We start from the raw sequence: 22,822 nt of genomic DNA, 5'->3' as shown, positions 1-22,822 counted from the left end.
CATTAAATTTCTATAGAAAAAATTTTTTATTCACAATATATTGTGACTAACCGTCACAGGAATGATATAGTGATTGCAATAAGGTATCATGCAGCAGCAGCTTAGTACTTTATAGCTATTTTTGCTCTTAAAAATGAAACCTCTCCAGTCATGCTTATCACATAGGTTTGTTTTTTTTTTTTTTTATCTGCAGTGTGTACAAATGAGGAACACAGTACGGGATAGAACAAAAAGATGTCCAATCAGCTGGATGGGAATTATTTCTCATAAATATCAAGTACATTACTGTATCCTGAAACATGCACGTCTATAGCTTGTCTTTACTGTCCAGTGCCAGGCTGCCTGCAATCATCTTCCATTTATATAATACCAAGAGGGTCTGCTGGTAATTGTGACTGTATCAACTGAGGCTGCAGTGGTGGTGGCAACTGCAGAGGTACCATTGGTTCCACCATCTGCACTGCGTTGGAAGGCGGTGGCTGACACGCCACTGGGTTAGGTGCTTCTACAATCTCTCCATTGTAAAAGAAAAACTGACACTGTTGAATGAAGGTCTCTATAACAGACTGGTGGATTTTGGTGGTAGAAAGAAACTCTCTGTTTTCAAAATCAGGTCTCATCAAAGTAGGCCAGAAACAAATCGATAAGTTATCAGCAGTCATAAAGTTGGTTTTATATTGCTGGCTAACCCTGAAATGAGAACAACATGGAGAGAATGAATTAAAGCCAAGATGAAATCAACTACATATATTTTCACAGCTCCCTAACTATAAGCATTTTTGCAAAACTCTCCAGATTTTTGTTCCTTTCCTCCAGCTGTCCATTAAAACAATTGTTCTTGGTATTTTTAAGCTGCTAAACAGAAGAAAATCTAGAAACCATGACTTCTCCAGATTTGGATAGGTTAACTATTATAAAACTGAGTAAGCTCTCCATCAAGAAATTCAATGTTCCACCAACATTGGGAAGTCACAACAACAAGCAAACTTTCAACTTCTCAACCAGCTATAGGATTTCATAAAATTCTCATCCATTAAAATATACAGGGGAAAAAATTACAGAAATGGCTTCTCACTGTAGGACAGTCAGATATTAACAAACATCTATGGCACTCAAAGAAAATTCATCACAAACCAAAAATAAATAAATAACCATAAAGTGTTGATTAAAGCACACTTCTGCAGGGTTTTGTCATACTGGCCAGCAACAGAATTTGGCCAAGCTGTAAAGAACATCACCAGTAAAAAGTTCACTAATATCACCACACATAATTTTTGCCTTTTTTTTTTTTTTTTCTGATGTATAACACAGAGGTTTCCACCTGGGTTGCTTCTTATAGAACTTTCCTACTTTTAAGCAGGGTATGAAACAGGGTCCTTCACTTATGATCTAAATTCATTATTACAATGCCTTTACGAGAAAAAAGAACAAACTCCAAAACCAACAAACACTCCTGTTACTGAATTTGTCATCTACTATTAAATGCTACCTCAGAAAAAAAAAATTACTGCTTTTCACAATAAGAAGCTAGAGCGAGCCAGGATATTTCATTTTCTAAAAATACTCTAAACATCTAAAGTAATGTCATAATTTTATCTAGAAGCAATCAGTAAAAGATACACAAAAAACTGTGCTAATAAATTTGACAAACAATTAAGATGTTCACTCAGCTGGGAACATGCAATTTCTCTATTACAACAGACAGCACCAAGGTAACTGAACTATAGCTGTCTTGCAGAAATAGACAGAAAATAGAGCTTCAGCAGCTTGTCAGTTACAGTTCCGATGATTAACAAGAGCAGACTGAAAGAATTCCTGACAGTTGGCTGTAGTCCATACATTCAAAAGCTGTGAAAACCATAGTAAACACTAGAATTAATGCTGTAAGAAAATATTTTCCCTCATTTACAATGCACATATAGTGGTAACTATAAGGGGTAGACTTCCCTTTTAGCATGCGCATTACTTATATCAATAGTGTGAGGGTACACAAATCCTGCCTCTCAATCTGTCTTGAGTAAGTTTGGCCCAGAGGGTATTTGGATAATATCCCTGAGTGACAGTAATACTCAGAATCTCTTTCCTAAAAGAATGACATTTTAACTTCATTTAAGGATTGAAGAACCCAGAAACGTAAGTGTAAGCTTACATTTTGCTTAGCATTTTTATTAAAGAGTTTTTATTAAAGAGTTTTCTTCCCAGACCATGAATTCTTCCTAGAATGGACTCTAGAGATAGAGCACAGACCTATCAGGAACGGACTGAAATTTAAGTGTAAGACATTGTGATGGGACAACGAACCTATCAGATTTTTAAGCAGAAATGCCTGTATCTTTTCCCTGAATTAAATACAAGGAAGAATACCCCAAAGGGATTTCAGACTCTATAATGGTATTTCTTTAGAGAACAAACTACAACAAGGCAAGTTACAAAACCAGGGGAAAAATAGTACCTGCTATGTAATAAAGCTGGAAAAAAAAAGCCAGATCATCTAGTTTGCACACTACTCTTTTTCCTGTCATTTTTTCTCTGAATTTAAAAATCTTTCAGGGGCTTCTTCAATTCCATAGACTAAAATACATATCCTCCATCATCATAGAATCATAGAATGGTCTGGGCCAGAAGGGACCTTCAAAGGCCATCCAGTCCAACCTCCCTGCAGTCAGCAGGGACATCCCCAACTACAACAGGCTGCCCAGAGCCTCATCGAGCCTCATCTTGAATCAGGGAAGGGGCCTCAAATACCTCCCATGGCAACCTGCTCCAGTGTTCCAGTACCCTCCTGGTAAAGAGCTTGTTCCTACCATTCAATTGAAATCTGCTCTTCTTCAGCTTAAAGCCATTGCCTCTCATCCTGTCACTGCAGGCTTGAAGCACCTCTAGGATTTCATTATGTGTTTGGACTTCTCATGCACCTTTTTTGCTCCCTTTGTCACAAGTTCACTGCTTGCTGGCTCTCTCATATTGTTTCTTAAATCTAATTTGATCTAGTTGTCAATTGCTGCTGCTCTGGATGCAAGTGAAATTTCATTCTTCTCCTCCACCTTCTCCCTCTCAACCAACTTTCTGGAATTTGACCACAGGGTGTCCAAGATCAGCTGGTGTATTCTGCAGATCATTATCCCCTCTTTGCTTTCCTTTACAACATGCTGCAGCTGCATGATCATTAGGATCCCACAAATGAGCCTTGCACGTAACTAGATTAAACATAATGAACAACCAACTTTATCGTCTCCTGTGTTTCAATGTTACCTCTGTCCTCTCTAAGGGGAATCAAAGACATACCAACTGGCATGCCATCTCCTACCAAGCTGTCCCAAGAATCTTCTGTAAGGACTTAGCAAGTGTCTATTCCCCTCCTTTTACATTCAGTGTAAATGAAAAATGAAGAGCCTGTTTCTCTTGAATCTGCCCCCTTCCTCCACTGCAAACTTCTCAGGAACTTCAGGCTGTAACTCTGCTCTACGATCAGCCTTTAAAAGCTGTACACTGATGTGCAGACTTCAGAAGCCCATTATGCTGTATTAGCCCTTATAAAGGGAGTCAATATCAAATAATAAATATAGAACACAATATCTAAAAAGAGAGTATCAATATTGTCCTGTTTCAACTCCACCTTTAAAACTCAGTTCTACTTAATTAACCACAATTAGACAGCTAGTATGCTCTGAAAGGTGCCTATCACCTCACTGTTACCATGTATGATATTCTCATGGTTTCTCTGGCATGTCAACAGTACACTCCCCTGTTCTACACTTGTGCTCACATCCAGATAGTATCAATCACCAACCACTATTAACTATACAACACCATCACATTTCTTACACTAGTGACATCTTGTGCAGACATCTTGAGTGCCATTATGCAGCACATGCAGGGCAACCAGGTGATCAGGCCCAGTCAGCCAGGGTTGATGACAGGCAGGTCCTGCTTGACAAACCTGATCTACAAGAAGGCGACCCGCTCAGTGGGCGAGAGAAAAGCTGTGGATGTTGTTTTCCCAGACTTTAGTTAAGCCTTTGACACCATCTCCCACAGCATCCTCTTGGAGAATCTGACTGCTCATGGCCTGGATGGGTAGTAGTGAATAGAGTTAAATCCAGCTGATGGCCAGTCACAAGTGGTGTTCTCCAGGGCTCAATTCTCTTTAATATCTTTATCAATGATCTGGATATGGGCTTTGAGTGCTCCCTCAGTAAGTCTGCAGATGACACTAAGCCAGGAGGCAGCACTGATCTGCTTCAGGGTACGAAGGCTCTACATAGGGACCTGAACAGGCTGGATTGATGGGCCAAGGCCAATTGCATGAGATTCAGCAAGGTCATATGAAGCTTCCTGCACTTAGGTCACAACCCCAAGCAAGGTCACAGGCTTGGGGTAGAATGGCTAGAAAGCTGCCTGGCAGCAAAGGACCTGGGAGTGCTGGCTGACAGCTGACTGAACATGAGCCAGCAATGTGCTCAGGTGGGCAAGAGCATCCTAGCCTGTATCAGGAACAGTGTGACAAGCGGGACTAGGGAAGCAATTGTCCCCCTCTAATCAGCACAGGTGAGGCCACACCTTGAGTAGTGTGTTCAGTTTTGTAGTGAGAGGCCCAAGAAACACTTTGAGATACTGCAGTGGGTCCAGAGGAGGGCAATGAAGCTGGAGAAGGGCCTGGAGAACAGGTCTTATAAGGAGAGGCTGACAAAACTGGAGTTATTTAGCCTGGAGAAGAGCAGTCTGAGGGGAGAGCTTAGCGCTCTCTTACAACTACCTGAAAAGTGAGGTGGGTGCTGGTCTTTTCTACCTAGTCACAAGTGATAGGATGAGAGGAAATGGCCTTAAGTTGCACCAGAAGAGAGGTTTAGATTGGGTATTAGAAGAAACTTCTTCACTGAAGGGGCTATCAAACACTGGAATAGGCTCCCCAGGAACATGGCCAAACCCCCATCCCTGGAGGTGCTTAAAGGGTGTACAGACATGGTTCTAAGGGACACAGTTTAGAACCAGGCTTGGTACAACTAGACTATGGTTGGACTTGATGATCTTAAAGGTCTTTTCTAACTGAAACAATTCCATAATTCTATGACACAGACATAAAACCAAAGCAGTTAAAACATCAGTTGTGATGAGGAGAGAATGCTTCCATCACATGTAAAGGTGATTTACCTCATTTAATGAGCAATTCATTTGACAAACAACATTTCCATTTTAATTATACAGGTAGAAAGTTACCATAAATTAATCTCTTTAAAGAAAATAAATACAGGCCATAAAGAATTTAGTTACAAGTCTTTAAGAGCCTGTATCCACTTATCATGTACCTCTCCATATATATGCAATTGCTTATGCTCAAGCAGTTTTCCTGATGAATGGAATACACCTACCTAACACTGCAAATGAGACAGAAAATAACAGTCCTTCTTAAGAAAAGATTCTTTTGCTACTGGCAGCCCAGAATGTAAATTGGTCACCACTGAAAGAAAGAGCAGGCTGGAAAGCAAAGGCCAGTGTACATCACTGACATTCTCCAGTAAGTGCTGTGATGAATATATTTCATTTGTCTGTAGATATGCAGGCATTTTTTAGGATTTTTTAAAAGTGTATTTAGCTCCAGCTTGCAGCAATCCAGGGTACTTAACACTACATTTAGCTATGGCTATGGCAATAGGTGACCAGCTGAAGACTTGTGACAGTTCAGAGGCTGCCACCCTTCCATGAAAATTTCTATCAGGTCTGTTAAGAAACATTTCAGGTAACTAATAACTGTGTCAAGTTTGAGATGTTTCATTATACTCCAGATACATAATGAAGAATTGCAAAGTATACTTCTGTGTAAATGCACAGAATAATTGTATCCAGTGATATCTATTTTTAGGGATGAATTCATATTTGGCAAGACATCAATAGGAAAACCAATCCGTTTTTGTGTGAAGAAAAAACAGGTAACATTATGAAGCTTTAGCAAGTCATGTATGTGATGAAGACAAGTGTAGAAGTAGATGCCTAAATTCTGAAGTTCATCCTACAGTCAGACTCTTGCCAAACTGCAACACAGATCACCTACACTCTCTCTCTGCTGACTAAATATGGAAGTTCAGAAGTCTCGTGAAGTTCAGAGTGTCATGAAATAGCTTAGTGGTATTTACACACAGAACTGCCTGTCCATTGCAGAGAAGGACCTGAAAGCCCTGGGGGTCAACAAATTGAACACGAGCCAGCAACATGCTTCTGTGGTAAAGGTGGCAAGTGGCATCCTAAGTTGCATCAGGAGTGCTGCCAGCAAGTCTAAAGAGGTGACCTGCACCCTCCTCTCAGCACTGCAAAGGCCACACCTGGGAGTATGGGGTCCAGCAATGGGCTCCCCAGCTCAGCTGACACATGGATGTACTGGAACAAGCCCAATAGAGGGACATAACGATTACTGAGACTAAGGATCTCTCAAATGGGGAAATGCTGAGAAAGCTGGGACTGCTTAGCCTGGAGAAGCTCAGAGGATGTCTTGGCATTGGTTTTAAATATCTGATAAGAGAATGTAAAGATGATGGATTGAGACTCTTCTGAGGGGTGTTCAGTGAGTGACAGGACAACACACAGAGGAAATTCTGGCTGACGGTAAGAAAGGACTTTTTTTTTTTACTGTGAGGATGACTGAGCAGTAGCACAAGCTGTCCGTGAGGTTGTGGAATCTCCCCTTCTTGGGGATACTGAAAATGCAATTGTACACTGTCCTGCGCAATCTGTTCAAGTTGACTCTACCAAAGCAATGAAGCTATGACTACAACTCCAAAGGTCTCTTAACAACAACAATTTCATGATTTTTGTGTTAAAAGGCAAACAAAGCCCATCACAAACTAATCTTTAAGTGACAGATTACTGAATAATGAAGTTTATTTTAGTTTTGGCAATGTTTATTCTTTAATAACATAGTTAAGAACAAACCTGTTTTAGCTGAAAAAAAACAGACCTGAGTAAACTAGTCTTTTTCTTCCTTTTCTCATGACTGAATATTGTACACTTGTGCAGATACAGGGTCAGATTATCAGGTAGTATATATCCACTAATAGCCAGAAATAATTTTCAAAGAAAAATCCATTAAAATTTGATTGTAAGAAGCAAGATTTAGGAAGCAAGTGTAACCAATTTACTGTTACTTGGAGCTTTGTTCTACATTTTACTTATTCAACAGGGGTTTTGGATGCTACATTTTAAATTCTGATTGAAGCTGGCCCTGATTTACTGGATGATGGAAGAGGTGGGGTTTAGGCCAAATTACTTTAGGGTCCCTCAAAACCCACATTAGTCTATAAATTTAATAGCTGCGTCTGAAAAAGAAAAATCAAAATTTAAAAAAAAAAAAAAAAAAAAGAGAAGAGCAGAAAAAATGAAGAGCCAAGAAAAGAAAAATGAGGGAGAAAATAAAAAAAGAGATATCTGCAACTGTGGTGCATAGTTATTCTTTCAAGTTGTGGGGTTTTTTTGTTGTTGCTACATACACCATTCGAATAATTTCATAGTAGCAATATTTATATGTCAATAAAATCTCAGATACAAACCTTTGCTAATCAACCTCTATCTCCTAGCTTAATTTTCCACATTCTTACTAACAGACAAGCAACACAGCATGAAGTTTTCAGTTCCTGTAGCCAATTCATTGTTAGTAACACATTTTTTTAGGCAATTGTTAACAACTCCACAAAAAAACTTTAGCAGAAAAATACTAAACCTGTTGAGATGTGTTATGATGTATTTGAAGACATCGTAGTTCACTGGGTGGAACTTCTTCACAATTTCTTTTAGCTCGTGTAGCCGTTCTGTCTTATCCATGATTTCTATAGAAATAAGTGACATTTTCTGACACATCTAGGAAGACATGCTGAATAAAGCATTGCTACGTCTTTTTCCTCTTATAATGGTACAAATAAGATACCCACAGTGAAAACATCAAGTGAGTAAATATTGCACAGAAAATCTTTTTATTAGAGGTAACTATTTAAACACAAAAAAACCTTTTTCTGTATTTAAAGAGAATTAACTGCATTTAACAGCAAAGAATCCCTTTATTAGGTGATATTTTTGGCTTGTAGAATGACAACTAACAATGCAACAGAGTCATTTCTTATTAGATTTTCTCTGTTTGCAAAATGTTATGACTTAGATATAGCTAAGATTTATTTGGACTTAAGTTTAATAGAGATCCAAGGCAGGATGACATATTCATGAATTTAAAACTATTTAAGCTTATCAGGTATTTAAATAGTAAAATAATTATTAATTAGACGGGTGCAGCTATTTTGAATCTGTTGTTTAAAGGAGGACAGGGATTTTCACAGGGTCAAGTCAGGCTCTAATCCTAGAAACATTCAAAGCCAGGTTGGATGGGGTTTTGACTAACCTGGCTTAGTAGAAGGTATCCATGCCCATGGCAGAGGGGTTGGAACTAGGTGGTCTTTAAGGTCCTTTCCAACCCAAACTATTCTGTAATTCTATGATTATTTATGCTTCTAAGATGAAATAATTTGAATGTAAGTTTTTTCCCCCCCATTAACAAGTTGAAGTTCCACGAGCTTTCACCACATGCAGCACTAATACAGAACAGAAAAAAATTGTAGATTTCTCAAATTCAACTTTCTAGGAAAATGAGAAATAAGCAACAACTTCTTTGGAAGAAATAAGGTATCATCATTATTTCATCACATAGTTCTGTCAGTTTTAAAGAGCATTTTAAAATGTACAAGTCTAAGCAATCAAAAAAGAATTCAGTACAGCCAGTCCTTTCAAATCACAATGAAGTAAAAATTGCAATAAGACCAAGTACTATAATTAAATGAAGACAAGACTGTTAGATTGTTTGCTACTTACTTGATGTTTCTAACAAATCCTGATGCAAAGAGTAAGGAATTAATGGATCTGGCAGGTCTGCAAAAAAAGCTTTAAGAGCACCAGCCACTGCATTTACTGTAACTCCCATAGACTCTAGACTGATACTATGATCTGCAAAACAAAATTAAAACAGCAGTGTAAGTAAAACCTACAGCTCTCATTCCTCACAATATTTTATGAAAACATGACTTTACTCAAAACATTGAAAACTAAAATGTTGCCAAACATTTGTTTAAGAAAAAGCATGAAAAGGTGAACCTATAGATAAGCTGCCATCCCTCTCACCTATGTGAAATCAAATGCAAGAAAATCCAACAGTATTTTCTGCAGAAAATAAAAGAGCAGAATATCAGAAAAACAAAGTTGTCTAATTCTCCATGAAGACTTGAATGCTTTTTTATTTGCCAATGACTGGCTTCTGATTAATTAATTTTGCCTAATTAATTTTAAATCCTATATAGCAAAATTTTATTTAAAAATGGGAGATGGCAGATGTTACCTAATTTTTATACCATGTCTAGAAGTGGAAGCCCTCTAAGTCACAGAACTTGAAATACTTGAAAACTGAAATCTTGAAAATACTAAGTACTTTGCAAAAATCCACTCCACCTGTAACTCTGGAACATCTTTTAACAAGATGACTGAAGAAAATCTAGCACTATAGTCAGAATATCTGAAGCAGTACAGTGAGGCATAATAAACAAGTACATTTACTTGCCGGGACAAATCCTACGATTTGTCACAGACTTGACTTCATGCTTAATATCTAAGAACTTTTAAGAAGTGCTTTTTAATTTGAAGTAGCAACTGAGATTATAAATTAAATGAGAAAACAGAAGGAAAAATCAATGCCTGCCCTCTCTTAGCATAAAGTGAACAGCATAATCTACCAATCACATACCAGTACACTCTAGTGTAAGAAAGGTTAAGAATTTATTATCAGGATTTAATTCTTAATCCATGTTATTAAAGAGAGCTTTTAATGACATAAGTATCAAGTAGTACTACATTTGGGAGCAGTAAGAAAGGGAAGTGAAAGCCTTAATGCCTAGGACTGAGGAACTACTAACACAAGAAGCAGAACAAGTTACTGCACTGTAACTTTTTCAAACACTAGAATAGCAACTAGAAAACATTTTAGCACTTAGAGCTGGCTGCAACAAGATTCTATCCTATCTTTAGTTTATACACAGCTTCATTGGTAGTAACATGGACTATACCAGTAACAACCTACCAGAGCATTGAGTACTATGGAAGCCAGTTTGGAAGTACACCCTTTTAATATTGCACTGTGATAAATTTGTGGATAATTCAAGTTCTGGTTTGGCTTTAAATAATAAAATCTGTCATTACCTTGATCAAACTGTTTCTGAATGTTGTCTTGGTCTGTTTTGTTCCCACTAACACGGTACAAGCCTTCAGTACATAATCCTTAGAAGGGGAGGGAAAAGAAAACAACATTCAAAACCAAGTATAACAGTCAGAATTACTAAGTCAGAAACCAAAAGAGGGAATACAAATCTTTAAGTGCCTAAAAAGTAACATGTTTAACCCTTATACTGATACAGGACTACCAAAATACAAAATACCAGCTATCTATCCAGTCCAGTATTGCATTTAATATGGATCAGAGAAAACCATATAGTAGGATAACAAGAACCTGACTGCAGGCACTTGGCCAAAATGATTCTCCTCTCTACTATACTGGTGCTATTTGCATCTTTTTAATTATAAAATCTTCATTGTGGGGGTTGGTACTCACAGAACTTAAGGCTTTTTAAAACTCTTGACAATTTGGGCTTAGCATCTTACTATGGCAAGCAATAGAACACCAATAAAATACTCTGTACAAAGAGCAAGCATTTGTAATTGATTCTTGATTTTTAAATTTCATGGTATAACACACTTCAGTATGAGTCAAGGACTTAATCTTCTAACACGCTTTCCTATCTACCATTTATATTTTATAAACTTTGCATCCATTTCTACTCACTCCTTCTCTGAGGTAAATTATCACATCACTCACACTCTCTTTAAAGGACAGGGGAAGAGGAGAAAAGGAGAATGGTGTTAAAAAGCAGAGGTCCTCCAGGCTTCTCGTTACCTGTCCTTACTATGCATTATAGTCATAATTACAGCAGGCATTCTAGGTAAACAACATTAAAAAACACACCTTTATTATGCACAAGCACACTTGCTCAATCCAGCAATTATACTTCCTATCACACAGCTGTCTGTTTTGCCCACAGCTACTGACTGAATGAAAGCATCCATCCTGCTGATCACACCATTATTACCCAAGATCTTTTTCTTTGTTCATTTAGAACCTATTAAGGAATTATAGTTCCATAATTCTCCAAGTTACTTCCATAGATGCAAAATTATCTATATGCTAGACCTACGTAACAGTACATGGATCTATTTTAAAAACTTACAAGTTTTAGAGCTTTAGGAAATCTCTTGGCTTTTTACCATCACTGCCCATTAATTGAATGCATTTTCAGATTATCAGATCAATACACAGCTCCTCTGTCACATCACTGAGTGTGTCTTCTAAGCTGCCAAGAAACACAAGGAATCGTACTACAATGCTCAAAGTACAGAAAGCACTTAACTGCCTCATACTGCTGGGAAATTTATACCAATTAATTTGGTATCAACTCTTTAACTCAATTCTTCCTCCTTAATCCTTCACAATTCTCTTCACTGGTTGTATCATTGCTATTTTAGTAAGCCTTTCATAATTGGGTAGCACAGGGTAAAAAGTGGTTTCAGTGGTTTCCAGACCTGGAAAGGGGTTTCAAACCTGTCTTCAAAAGAATGCCCCAAATTTACTACATACTGTCACTGACAGAAACACTTTGCATTCCTCTTCCAGAAGTTGTAAATAAATAAATAAAAATCACTGCTAGATAAGACTAAGCTAGGATTGAGATTCTCTTTGTTTAGTATGAGAGAATGGGATCCTATAGCCCCAGGGTATTCTGTGTTTTTTCCAACTACTATTCAAATTCCTACTGCAGAACAGGAATTAAATGTGCTGCAAAAGCCATTTCTGAGAAGTCTGGTCCAGCCACTGGTTAGAAGTAAAACTTGAATACTTCAACTGGGATGCTATTGCAGTATCTAGGCTGGTTTCCCCCCCCTCCTCCCCCATTTCATCATACAGCAGATAACTTTTTGCTCAGACCAGCACAGCTCTGAGAAACATAGAAAGACAACTTACAGTACTTCAGAAGCTTTCCAGGTTTAGAAAGGAGATGCCTACTGAACTAAGGCATTGTCCAAAAATAGTTAATTGCTGCAATTCGGGATTGAACTAATTTTCTCTTTTGAATTCCTCACGCAAAACTTGTTTTTCTTGCTTATATACACTCTAGAAACAATTGGTCAGCTGTCATTATACTGCTTCTCTAAGGCACACAAGGAGGCAAGTTTAACCTGTTTACATAGATATAAAAGTCTGAAAGAATAATTTTTAAGTGATGCTTCACTTCTCTCTGTTGTCTCTGCAATACTTGTTACATCAAGTGCCAGACACTCCAGTTCACTAGTTTTAGCTTTTAAACATCTTGCATATCTATACATCCATGTCGAGAGAGCTAGCGAGCTTGGAACATGTCTTTTCTTGATTTTTTTTTTAAAATTCAGTTCCCTCATCTGCAAGCCCACCGATTTTTTTTTTTTTTTAAATCTATGTTTATATCCTGCTTCCTTTCTGGTCCAGCTGTAATTTTCAAGACATCCTTACTGGACACAATGGCTCTTGTAGCATTATAGATCAGGACTATCTAATTTATTTGCTTCTCTGTCCTGCTGGCTTTACTACATCTTTAAGTTTAAAGAATTAGATAATTCTTATTTTACATCAAAAATAGCCTATATTTACTTCAAGAAAGAGCTCATCTCCTTTGTCTAGACTACTCCTTTCCCAAAGAACCTCCTACTGCTTAAGTTCTCTTCCTGTGCTTTTTTTTTGTTGACAATTTTTTCCCTTAACAAGTAGTCACTTTTCTACTTATTCCTAATACCAGTTTTTAAAAAAATTTAATTTCCCTTCATCATAAATTTTCTGAGTTAATCAATTCAGTTCCCCTTTCATACAAGGCTTACTATTACTGTCATACGCAGTATCTTTTCAAATTACCTACTCTAAGACAGACTGACCCTAATTGTAACCAGTATTCAAACTGTGCATACCATGGAATTACTTAACAGCATGATTTTCCCCCCCATATCACTCATTCTCATAATTCTTTTAATTTGTTTTGCTTGCTTGACAGCAAGTACTGAAAGATGTTTTCAGACAGCTGTCTATGATAATTTTAAAGCTTTTCCCAAGTGACAACAGCTATACCAATATTTAGCCTACTGAAAAGCCACACAGTATCTACCAACTTGATATCCGTAGCCAGGTTCCACTATTACTGTCCCATCTTTGTTAACCACAGCAAGTCTGTCACTCTCCAGTTTAATTCCTTTCCCTACAGTGTTAAATGAAGCACTCCAGATAATATTCTCCACTACAACAGCCATCATTCCCACACCTATCTTTGTAAATTTTGCGAACCATTCCGTAACTTTATCCCACAGACTGATCTGCTGTAAATCTTCTCAAGCCCTGTGCTACCCAGATTGCACAAGACTAAATGAACTGCCACCTTACTGACCCATAACAGTAATTTCTACATACATCTAGAATATATGGAATTACAGAGGAAAAAAATCCAAACTCTTTTCAAGTGCCTAGCACTAAATGTACTTTTATGAAGTAAAATTCCAGATTTAATGTATTCTTATCTGTGCATATTAACACTGACATTTAAAGGTCCACAACATTTGATCCAGAACCAACTAAAATATGCAGGAAAAAGCAGTGCAAGAAAATAATCTGTATTTGCAGAAATACTCAAAAACCATGAAGCTCTCCTTCAGTGTTGAATTAATGTTCTATAATTTACATTAACCAATTATTAAACTAGCTCTCATTTCATGAAGTGTCACTCACTCACGTATTTCATGGCCTGTTCATTTCGGAAAAAGAATAAAAGACTTCAAATAACATGGCATGACACACATGCATAGGAAAAGGTAACTATATTCTTCATCAAAAATGGGTGACATCTAAAGATACACTGATTTTCCAGGCATATTAGCTGTTAGGCCACTTTGGACCTGGAGAAAGCAAGGGGAATAAGAGAAGCAGCAGTAAATACCCTGCAAAAGAAATTGCCATCTTGGTCCTATTTGCATTGTTCAGGAATCCTTTACCTAACTCCCATGAAGTTTTCTTTGAAGAGATACCTTAATTAGATGTACAGCTCAAGTGCACAACTGTTAATAAATACTTCAAAACATATTTATTTACAGTTTTCAGTGCTTCTCACACACAAATAAATTTATGCATGTGCTCCTCCTCCATTCATCTGGTAGTCAATCTTCCATCAGGAGAAACAACTGATGCCTGTTTCCCCCTCTTCTCAATTTTGGACAGGGTTTCATCCCTGTTGACTAATTACAAAGTTGCAAAACAAACTGGTGTACTGTTTCCTAACTACTGAAATCTGTTCTCTAGCAGTTTTTAAGTGACCACAGAAGGGAGCCTGAGGAGGTCATCTACTTTAATCTCCTGTTCCAACAAAGGTAAACACTGAATACAGGTTGGGTTGCTTATCTAAATTTGATCTTGAATATTTCCAAGGACAGAGAGCCTTTGGGCAACCTGAACCAACATTTGAATAATCCTTAGAGTAAAAGGTTTTGCTTTCTTTGTAGTTAGAACCCCATATTTTAATGATCATTGTCTCTAATCCTCCTGTCACATACTTCAGTACTTCAAGCTTGGCTGTGCTTCCTCAGTAACCTCCTCATGGGAGGTTTTGGGTGCCTCAGCCTTCCCCTCTCCAAGCTGAATAAACAGACAGATCAGAACTTCCAGCCCCTGGTCCTCTTCTGCTAGACTCAATCAAGTTTGTCATCTTCCTTCTTGTAGTATTTTGGAAGAGGTCTAAGGAGTAGAGGAAAAACAAATAACCTCTGTTGCTGTAGTGCCTAAGCTCTTGTTGAGATAGCCCAATACAGAAGGCAGGATGCACTACGATTTGTGCTTAGCCTGTTCTCCACCATAACCCCCCCTAGATCCTTCTCAGCAGCACTGCTACCCAGCCAGTCAAGCACTCAGCATGTACCACTGAAGAGCTTTAGTCCTTGCAATTGTAATTGGAATTCATTCTAGCTGAATTTCATCAGGTTCCTGTTGTCCCATTCCTCCAGCTTGTCTACATTTAACTGAAGCCCTGTCCTTGAATATATTAACCATGCACCCTAGGATCACTCACAGACTCGATGAGGATACAAGATGTACTGTAGGGCTATTTAACTCTGTTACTGTATTCATCCAGAATCAAGAGCAACAGAATCATGGTCTATGCGTTTCTTTGATAAACATACAGCTTCATAGGCAATGCTTCATGGGCTGAGTCAATGTAACTGATTATGATGACCAAAAAAAAAAAAAAAAAAAAATCACAAAAACCTCCAACAAAACACCACCAGTTTAACTCTCTGCCCACATCAGTCAGTTTTTGTCCTTCCCTTGCTGCTAACTGTATAGTCCTGCTCCCTGCCTTGCACTTGGTTTGATGTGTATTTGATCCTTAATTTACCAGCTGCAACACTGAACAGCAGGACCTTGTCTATTTTTGCTTCCCAAGACAGTGAACTCTACTGATTCAAAGATGCCTGACAAGTACCCAAAATGGAAAGCAGCAGAAGCATACAACAGGAGAGGATCTTACTGCCTGGTAACTGTTCCTTATGAAACTACCCTCAAAATGACAGGTCCCCAGGTCAAGGTGGGCAGCCACTTTGTTCCCATTCTGTTCTTTCTGTCCAAGAGAACAGACTCCTAAAAGCCTCAGGCTCTCCCAAGTCCTCTGAATATAAAGGAAGACAATCCAGCTTGAATTTCTGGATTTTGCAGCCCCTATGAATATATTTCAATGATTTACCAGCCTTTTTACCTCAAAAGGCACTGATGACTCATTCTCTTTGCCTCTTTCTACCCAATACTCATTCTCTGGAGACAAACTTTGCACTTTTAATGTCAAAATCTGGCCCCATGGCAGATTCGTTGTAAAAGACCTGGGTATAAGACGGGTGAGAGGGAAATAGACAGAAAGTAATATTCTTCCAGTTGAATTAGCTCTGGGATTGTAAATGTAACAGCATTACAAAAAGGTATGAATATCAAAAAAGCAGTAATTATTGTACATACACAGAGTACACAATTTTTAATTTCACCTATAGCTCTCCACAGAGACCATTTGAGACATTAAAAGAGTTGTGGATTTGTCAAATTCATTCCTCATTCATTCTTTATTCCATTCCTTGTCTCACAAACTGGGTAACTGAATTATTAAATTACATATTATTCTAAGAAGCTTCTTTTCCTTTGTTTCATGGAGAATTAACACTATATTAATGCTATCAGTTTTCAACAAAGTACAGAATCTAAAGTTTCTAGCCTTGTCAATGAAGCACATGGATATCAATATTCTACAATTATTTTCTTAAAAATATTTGAAAACTGGAAGGAAACAATTAAAATACTGCTATTACTATTAGAGTTGAAGGTAATCAAGATTTAAATTTATTAAATGGCACGACAGTGCTAGTATTCATAAAAGTAATTTGATGTCTCCGTTGACAAACAGAATGAAATGCAACTTACAACAAACTTGTCAGCAACACAGGAAGTAAATCAAAAGCAAAAACTTTAAAAACATACTGAACTTTTTTTTTTTTCCAATCATGTATAATACTATCATTCAGGATAAGTAGTTCTTTCCCAAAGTATTACAAATTCGGGAAAGTTAAAACTCAACATGTGCTGAAGAGCATACAAACAGTACCTCAAATTGGTAGCACATAGAACAGCATAGAAATGTTACTAACAAAACACGCAAGCTACAAACTTGTCCGAAACATGTAAAGTTTTTATATTTCAGAAAAATGAGACATTCAACAGATATTTTTACATGGTACTGCAATATTCGAGCCATATCAACATTTTGTTGAAGTTAAACATTAAATTACCCTTCAGAAATCTGCATTCCTCTCTCTCAAACAAAGCTATCAGAGTATCGGATTATCCTCCCTACTCTCTACATGGTAATTCTTACAGAAATACAGAAATCATGCTTTTAATAAGCTAACAAACACTTCAGCTTCAAAAATTCTCAGTTCTGCTGCCTATATTTTGGGGAAAAAAAAAAAAAAAAAAAAAAAAAAAAGAGTTCTACCTAAAAGAGTTGAAAAAAAAAGAAAGAAAAAGGATCCAGTGTATTAATTAGCATGGGGTTTTAAACAGCACATCTTATCCTAGTACTTCTATACAAATATCTATGCAAATCATTACTTCTATACAAAACAGCCACTTTAATTTTTTTAAAATCAAAACTGAATTCTAGTTTCCCTGCTCAATACAATTCCAAAAATCTAAATGTATTGGAAAACCAATACACTTTAAAAGTTCATTTTACATGACATAACAAAATTACCTATTCAGTCCACCAGAAGAAAGTAACAAAACCACCTGAACAACTGTGTTGTCAAAACTTTCTTTTGGAAGCCCATAACTGAAAATAATTGCCATTGTCAAAAGGTCAATTGAATTAGTTTCCCCAATAAGATAACAGTATCTTTACAAGAAAATTAGTTTCCATTAAAACATTGCACATTTACATAAAGATGTTTAGAGGAAACCTCGATAATTCACCATTATCAAGTTATATACCCGAAAGATAAAAATTCTTTGGACCATCTTATTCAATGAACCAACAAAAATCTGCTGATTTATAAAAAGCTAGAACTTTCCAGCTCCTGGTTTTACTTTACGTTTTCTAAATTGTCCCTGTTCTACTGATGCACACGTTTTCTTTTTCCTTGTTGGCTTGGGGTTTTTTGGTGAAGATATTTCAAGAACAGTATGGTAAACTAAAAATCTGCATGCTCTCAATTCTTAAAGGCTTATGGTGGAGCAAGAAAGTGCCTTTGAAGACACTTTCTGATATTATCTTCTCATCTAAGCATCCAAAACAAAGCAGAAAAAAAATGTTTTTTCACACTGCCTACTTTCTAGCCTCAGTCACAATTTAGATGAGTGGGCACAAAGCACTGTCTTGTATAATTTCATGAGGCAGAGATACGGAACATTAAAAATTAAGATGAGCCCTTGAATTTGAGATTAATCATATCTTCACAAAAACTTGCAATTCAGTCATAATGTAAATAACATGTGGCAATACAAAAGGGAAGGAAGGGGCTGAACTCCTCCAAAGTACCTTAAAAGGAAAAGCTAAACAGTATGTCCTCTGTAAGAGAAATACACTGATTAGCCTCATTCAAGAAGAGTTGGAAAAGACTGCATTTCTTGATTAAAAAGACAATGATAACAAACACTGGTATTCAGTTCAGATAGCATTCTGACAGCTGCTAAGAGACACCTTAGGTACTGGATGATTCCCCAGGTCTAAGTAGCTGATACAACAGCTCTGTCAAACGGGAATGCTACCATTCTGGACTCCATCCTGAAGCCAATAGGTCCTGACTTGCCTTCTGCAGACTGATCATCTCTAAAAATTGTGGAATTGTCTCTCAGACAGTCCCAAAGTCAGTGATGTGACTCTATCTTAGCCCAGGATTTGAAGGCCATGCAAGTGAACATCCTCTTTCAATGGCAACAAAGACATTCTATTGGAACAATGCTTGAAACTCAAAATACCTACAGAATATTGACCCAATATAAAAATTATACACATGAAAAAGAAGATTTCCACAGGTAAATATGGAAGTTGAAAAGAACAACAAAACCTACTGACACAGAATCCATAAAAGGAGAAAGAAAATTGTAATACAGACCGAAAGTAGAGGTTTGGCTCTGTCTTCACCAAGTACTTAACAGAAACAGCATCACAACCACTGTCTTTACAGACACAAAGCACGCAGATGGCACAATATTTGTCCAGCTTACATGTACGGCCAGAATGAAAATTCTCCAGCTTTCAGTACAGCAGCATCCCAGGACAAAGTAACATACATAGTCAGCTGAAGGAAAAGCAGTACTTCCTGAGTCATCACTTTTGAGAAGCCTCTCATGTTTTTAATATCTTGGCAGCTTATTGTTTAGACAAGTCATTAGAGAACAATATAAGTGTTAAATCTTCTAGGTGATTGCATAATTGACAATTATGAGGAAAAAAGAGAGAACAAATCATGTTCCCATAGTATTGTAGCTCTGTCAACCCCCAAGCTAGTGAAAATCCTTTGGGAGAAACACTAGACTTTCTTTTGTAAGTTTACCACTAAGTCAACAGATATCAGACAATGTTATCTTTAAGCAAACACAAATTTATCTAGAACTGAATTTATAAATCTGTTGTTTGAAAGTATTCTTGCAATAAGAAACGTGCATAAATTTAAGATATCTACACTCTACAAGTTCTTTAAATAAGAAGTGATTTGGTCTTCTTTGCTGGTAAATGTTTTATATAGCTATACATAATAGCTGTTAATACCACTATTACACCTTGCCCTTCTTTCCCTTTTTTTCAGGCTGAAATGGGAAAAGCAAAAGCATTAAGGAAGGAAATACAGTTCTTACCTTTGGGCAAGGAAACATAGGAGGCAAAGGTTAAAGACAGATTTATACTAACACCTCTGACTCCCAAAAGATCAGTGCCTGAGGTTTCACCTGATTTTTTTGATTGCAGTAATGCAGGATGTAAGTCTTCAAAAACAGCTACTAGGTTTACCACCAGCAGTGGTTCTTCTGGAAACACTACTCTCACAGGTGGCAATAAAACTGAATTTTAGTTAAAAAAAGAAAATCTTTCAGTTCTACTCTTGCTGCAACTGTTACTGTCATCTTACAGCTAAAATTGTATTACAAAAATAAGAAAATATTGGGAAAAAAAAGGTGCTGTTTTACTTTATGCTGAACAATAGTTAACTGCAGATACCCATCAAAAGATGGTCTTGCTCATGTTTCAGCTACAGTCAGTTTCACACTCATTTGCTTCAAACACAGCAATATAGCATTGATGCAGCTTCAGAGCAAGTAAGACTTAACACTAACCAAAAACTGGTGTATGCCATCTTTTAAAACAACAAAAAAAAGAAAAAACCCAAACAAAACTCAATCACAGATCATTCCTAAACCTCTAAAGAACTTCCCACTCCTAAATGCAGTCTTCTGTTGGATGAGCATGATCACCCTAATTGCTTCATGGTCATGCAGTCAATAGGCAGAAAGCAGGGACAAAAACACAACCAGGAAGCCAAGGAGAAGAGACTGAAAACCATACTGAGAGATTTCACTCTAGTGCAAACACATCTATGTTAGTCTTTTGTATTGAACTGGAAATCTGCAAATCAAAGCAATTTTTTTCATGTAGAGTTACATATTTAGCAACAAAACGTTTCTCTGTCTGTAAAGGGTTAAAACACAAAACTAAGTTTACCAACAAAATAGAGCAGGTTGACTAATTAAGCCAGATCAAATACCTGTATTCTGCAACTAGAAAAAGGAGATTTCAAAGCTTTTTAATATGCAAGGTAAAAGAACAAGACATGTGAGACTGGAATGCTGTTTGGTGAGAAGTCATTTCGCATTAGAAAGTGATGTAAATTTTTTAAATTACAGGAAACAAATATTAAACTTTGAATGTTTGTCAAAAAGAAGTTGAACATTTGGCTAAATAAAGATGAAAGAACATCACATACAAAGCACACAATTTAGAGAACGTATTCTTTTAAACTGTGCTTTTCTCATAATCATTAATTTTTAGGATAAAATTCCAAAAGTGCTTGGAAACAGAAAATGAGAGGCTTTTTACTCATTATGCAAAGTTCCTTCAATAGTTCTCCTATCTTACCTGTATCTTCAATGAATTGCACACATTTTTCAACAAACAGAGGTATTGGTTTCTCAGGTGTAACCAGATCCTGCAGGGGCATCCCAAAGTAATTACTTTCCCAGTTTCTACGGATTGGAGGATTGAATGTCTTAGTTTTCTTTTTTGGCTACAACAAAACAGAGTATTTTAAGTAATATTCCAGTAATAATTCATCTAACTCACACTGCAATCATTTGTGAAAAGAAACAGATCACACATATAGCAGACATTAAAATTCCTCTATTGCAAACTGAGTGGAAATAAATGCACATTTAAAATAGCATACATTGTATACAAAGCACTCAACTTTATTAGATTTGGTAATTTTCATATCACATTAGAAACAGGATGACCCAATGTCCCAGTAACTGAAATACTGTAGGAAAAAAACCACCCAAACCACACTACTTGGTCAGAGTGCTGTGACAAGCCTTTGCATGCCAACTTTTAGCATCACTAACGAAGGAATCTACATGAATTATGCTTGAACCACTCCTCTATAAAAAATTATTTTTAATAGATTGCAAAGTGTCATATTACAAAAAACCCAAACCAAACCCTGAGTGCCTTCTGTATACATCTCATTAAAGATACATAACAATCTTAATATTGCAACTATAGCAGCAACATGATGCAAAATGCATAGTAATGTTAGAGTTATAGGCACTCTTTTAAACTTTGTAACACACACAGAGGAGGTTTGCACCCAATCAAATGTGGTGAGAGGATGAGTTTCATAGGGAGGTTTCTTCCTTGTTTTGATTTTTTTCCTTTTTTTCCCCTGTGAGGGAGTTTTATTCAGTTCAACTGATAAATCATCTTTGGATGATTACAAGGATTATACTGTATCAGATACCATGTTTTATCTCAGAATGTTGATGAAAATATTCAGAGACTAACATATAAAGAGGTCAATTAGCCGTACGTTATCAACTGAATATGGAAAATGAAAATTACTATTAAAATCTAGTATTTTATCCTTAAGTTTATACAAAGCAAGGAGTCAGCAAAAAGCAGTAACATTTTAATATAAAAGCTCTTTAGTCAACATCTAGAAATAAAATAAACAGCCACATTTAAATTTGACACAAGGTTTCTAGAATTTTATAATTTACAGTAAGATTACACCTCAATTAGCTATTAAAAAAGGTTAAAACCCTAGACTTTTGTACCAAAAGCACTTAGTGAGTCATTGCAGTCTACCTAGAACATTAAGTTGGCAAAACATCTATTAATGATTGACTTGCCCACTGAGAATAAAAGAACTGAAGTTGAACCCTATGAAGGAAGTAGAAACTACAGCCTAAAGAACATTTCTCCAACTGTCACCCTACATCACCTGTGGAACTCCTCCACTTGATTAAAAAAAAAAAAAAAGCCTTTCAATAATCTAATTAAACAATTAAGACTCTTTATGTGAAATGTCTCTTTGTACCTCTCAAAATCAGTAACAGAGTACCCATGACTAACCACGGTAACAGAAGGCAAACAAAAAATCTGGCTTAAGTTTCAAGTTTGAGATTTCTGTAAAAGGTTTCACCCTTATAATTTAGAAGGAAGGAACAATTAGCAGATGATTCTTCAAAACATGACACAGAAATTGCTCTCCAGCAAGGAAAACTTCTGACTAAAGCAGCAATATCTGAATGCATTCTTTTCAACTGTCAACTCTTGCCATGTATCCTGCATAAGATCTTGATGGTCACACCAGTATGTATTTGCATACTAGAAACAGATTTTTCTTCTTTCCTTCTCAATGTCACAGGCCCTCCTTTGAAGTCCCCAGCACTCAAATCTAGTTCATTGCCCATTTTCTCTTTATCATAGTATGGCTTAGATTGGAAGAGAACTTAAGAGATCATCTACTCCAATCTCCCTGCAATAGGCAGGAATGCCTCTCAACTAGCCTCAGTTGATCAAGGTCTCATTCAACCTAGCCTTGAACAAACACAGGGAGGAGGCATCCACAACATCCCTGAGAAACCTATTCCAGAGTGGAA

At 36.9% G+C, this 22,822-nt stretch overlaps 1 protein-coding gene across 1 annotated transcript in view; it reads right to left on the bottom strand.

The window, feature by feature from the left end:
- Nucleotides 1-220: 220 nt before the first annotated feature.
- The window catches only part of ARHGAP5 (Rho GTPase activating protein 5), a 37,891-nt gene continuing 15,289 nt past the window's right edge, over nucleotides 221-22,822 (bottom strand). The window contains exons 3-7 of the mRNA XM_054400047.1: nucleotides 20,802-20,949; nucleotides 10,219-10,296; nucleotides 8,845-8,976; nucleotides 7,709-7,814; nucleotides 221-690 (exon numbers count right to left, since the gene is read on the bottom strand). Coding sequence (XP_054256022.1) covers nucleotides 360-690; nucleotides 7,709-7,814; nucleotides 8,845-8,976; nucleotides 10,219-10,296; nucleotides 20,802-20,949 — 795 coding nt within the window. The 3' untranslated portion in view covers nucleotides 221-359. The remainder of the gene's footprint in view (nucleotides 691-7,708; nucleotides 7,815-8,844; nucleotides 8,977-10,218; nucleotides 10,297-20,801; nucleotides 20,950-22,822) is intronic.

The sequence above is a fragment of the Indicator indicator genome, chromosome 4 (genome assembly GCF_027791375.1).
Source record: "Indicator indicator isolate 239-I01 chromosome 4, UM_Iind_1.1, whole genome shotgun sequence".
Lineage (NCBI taxonomy): Eukaryota > Metazoa > Chordata > Aves > Piciformes > Indicatoridae > Indicator > Indicator indicator.
Note: the sequence above shows the minus strand (reverse complement) of the source record. Positions and strands in the feature narration are given on the sequence as shown.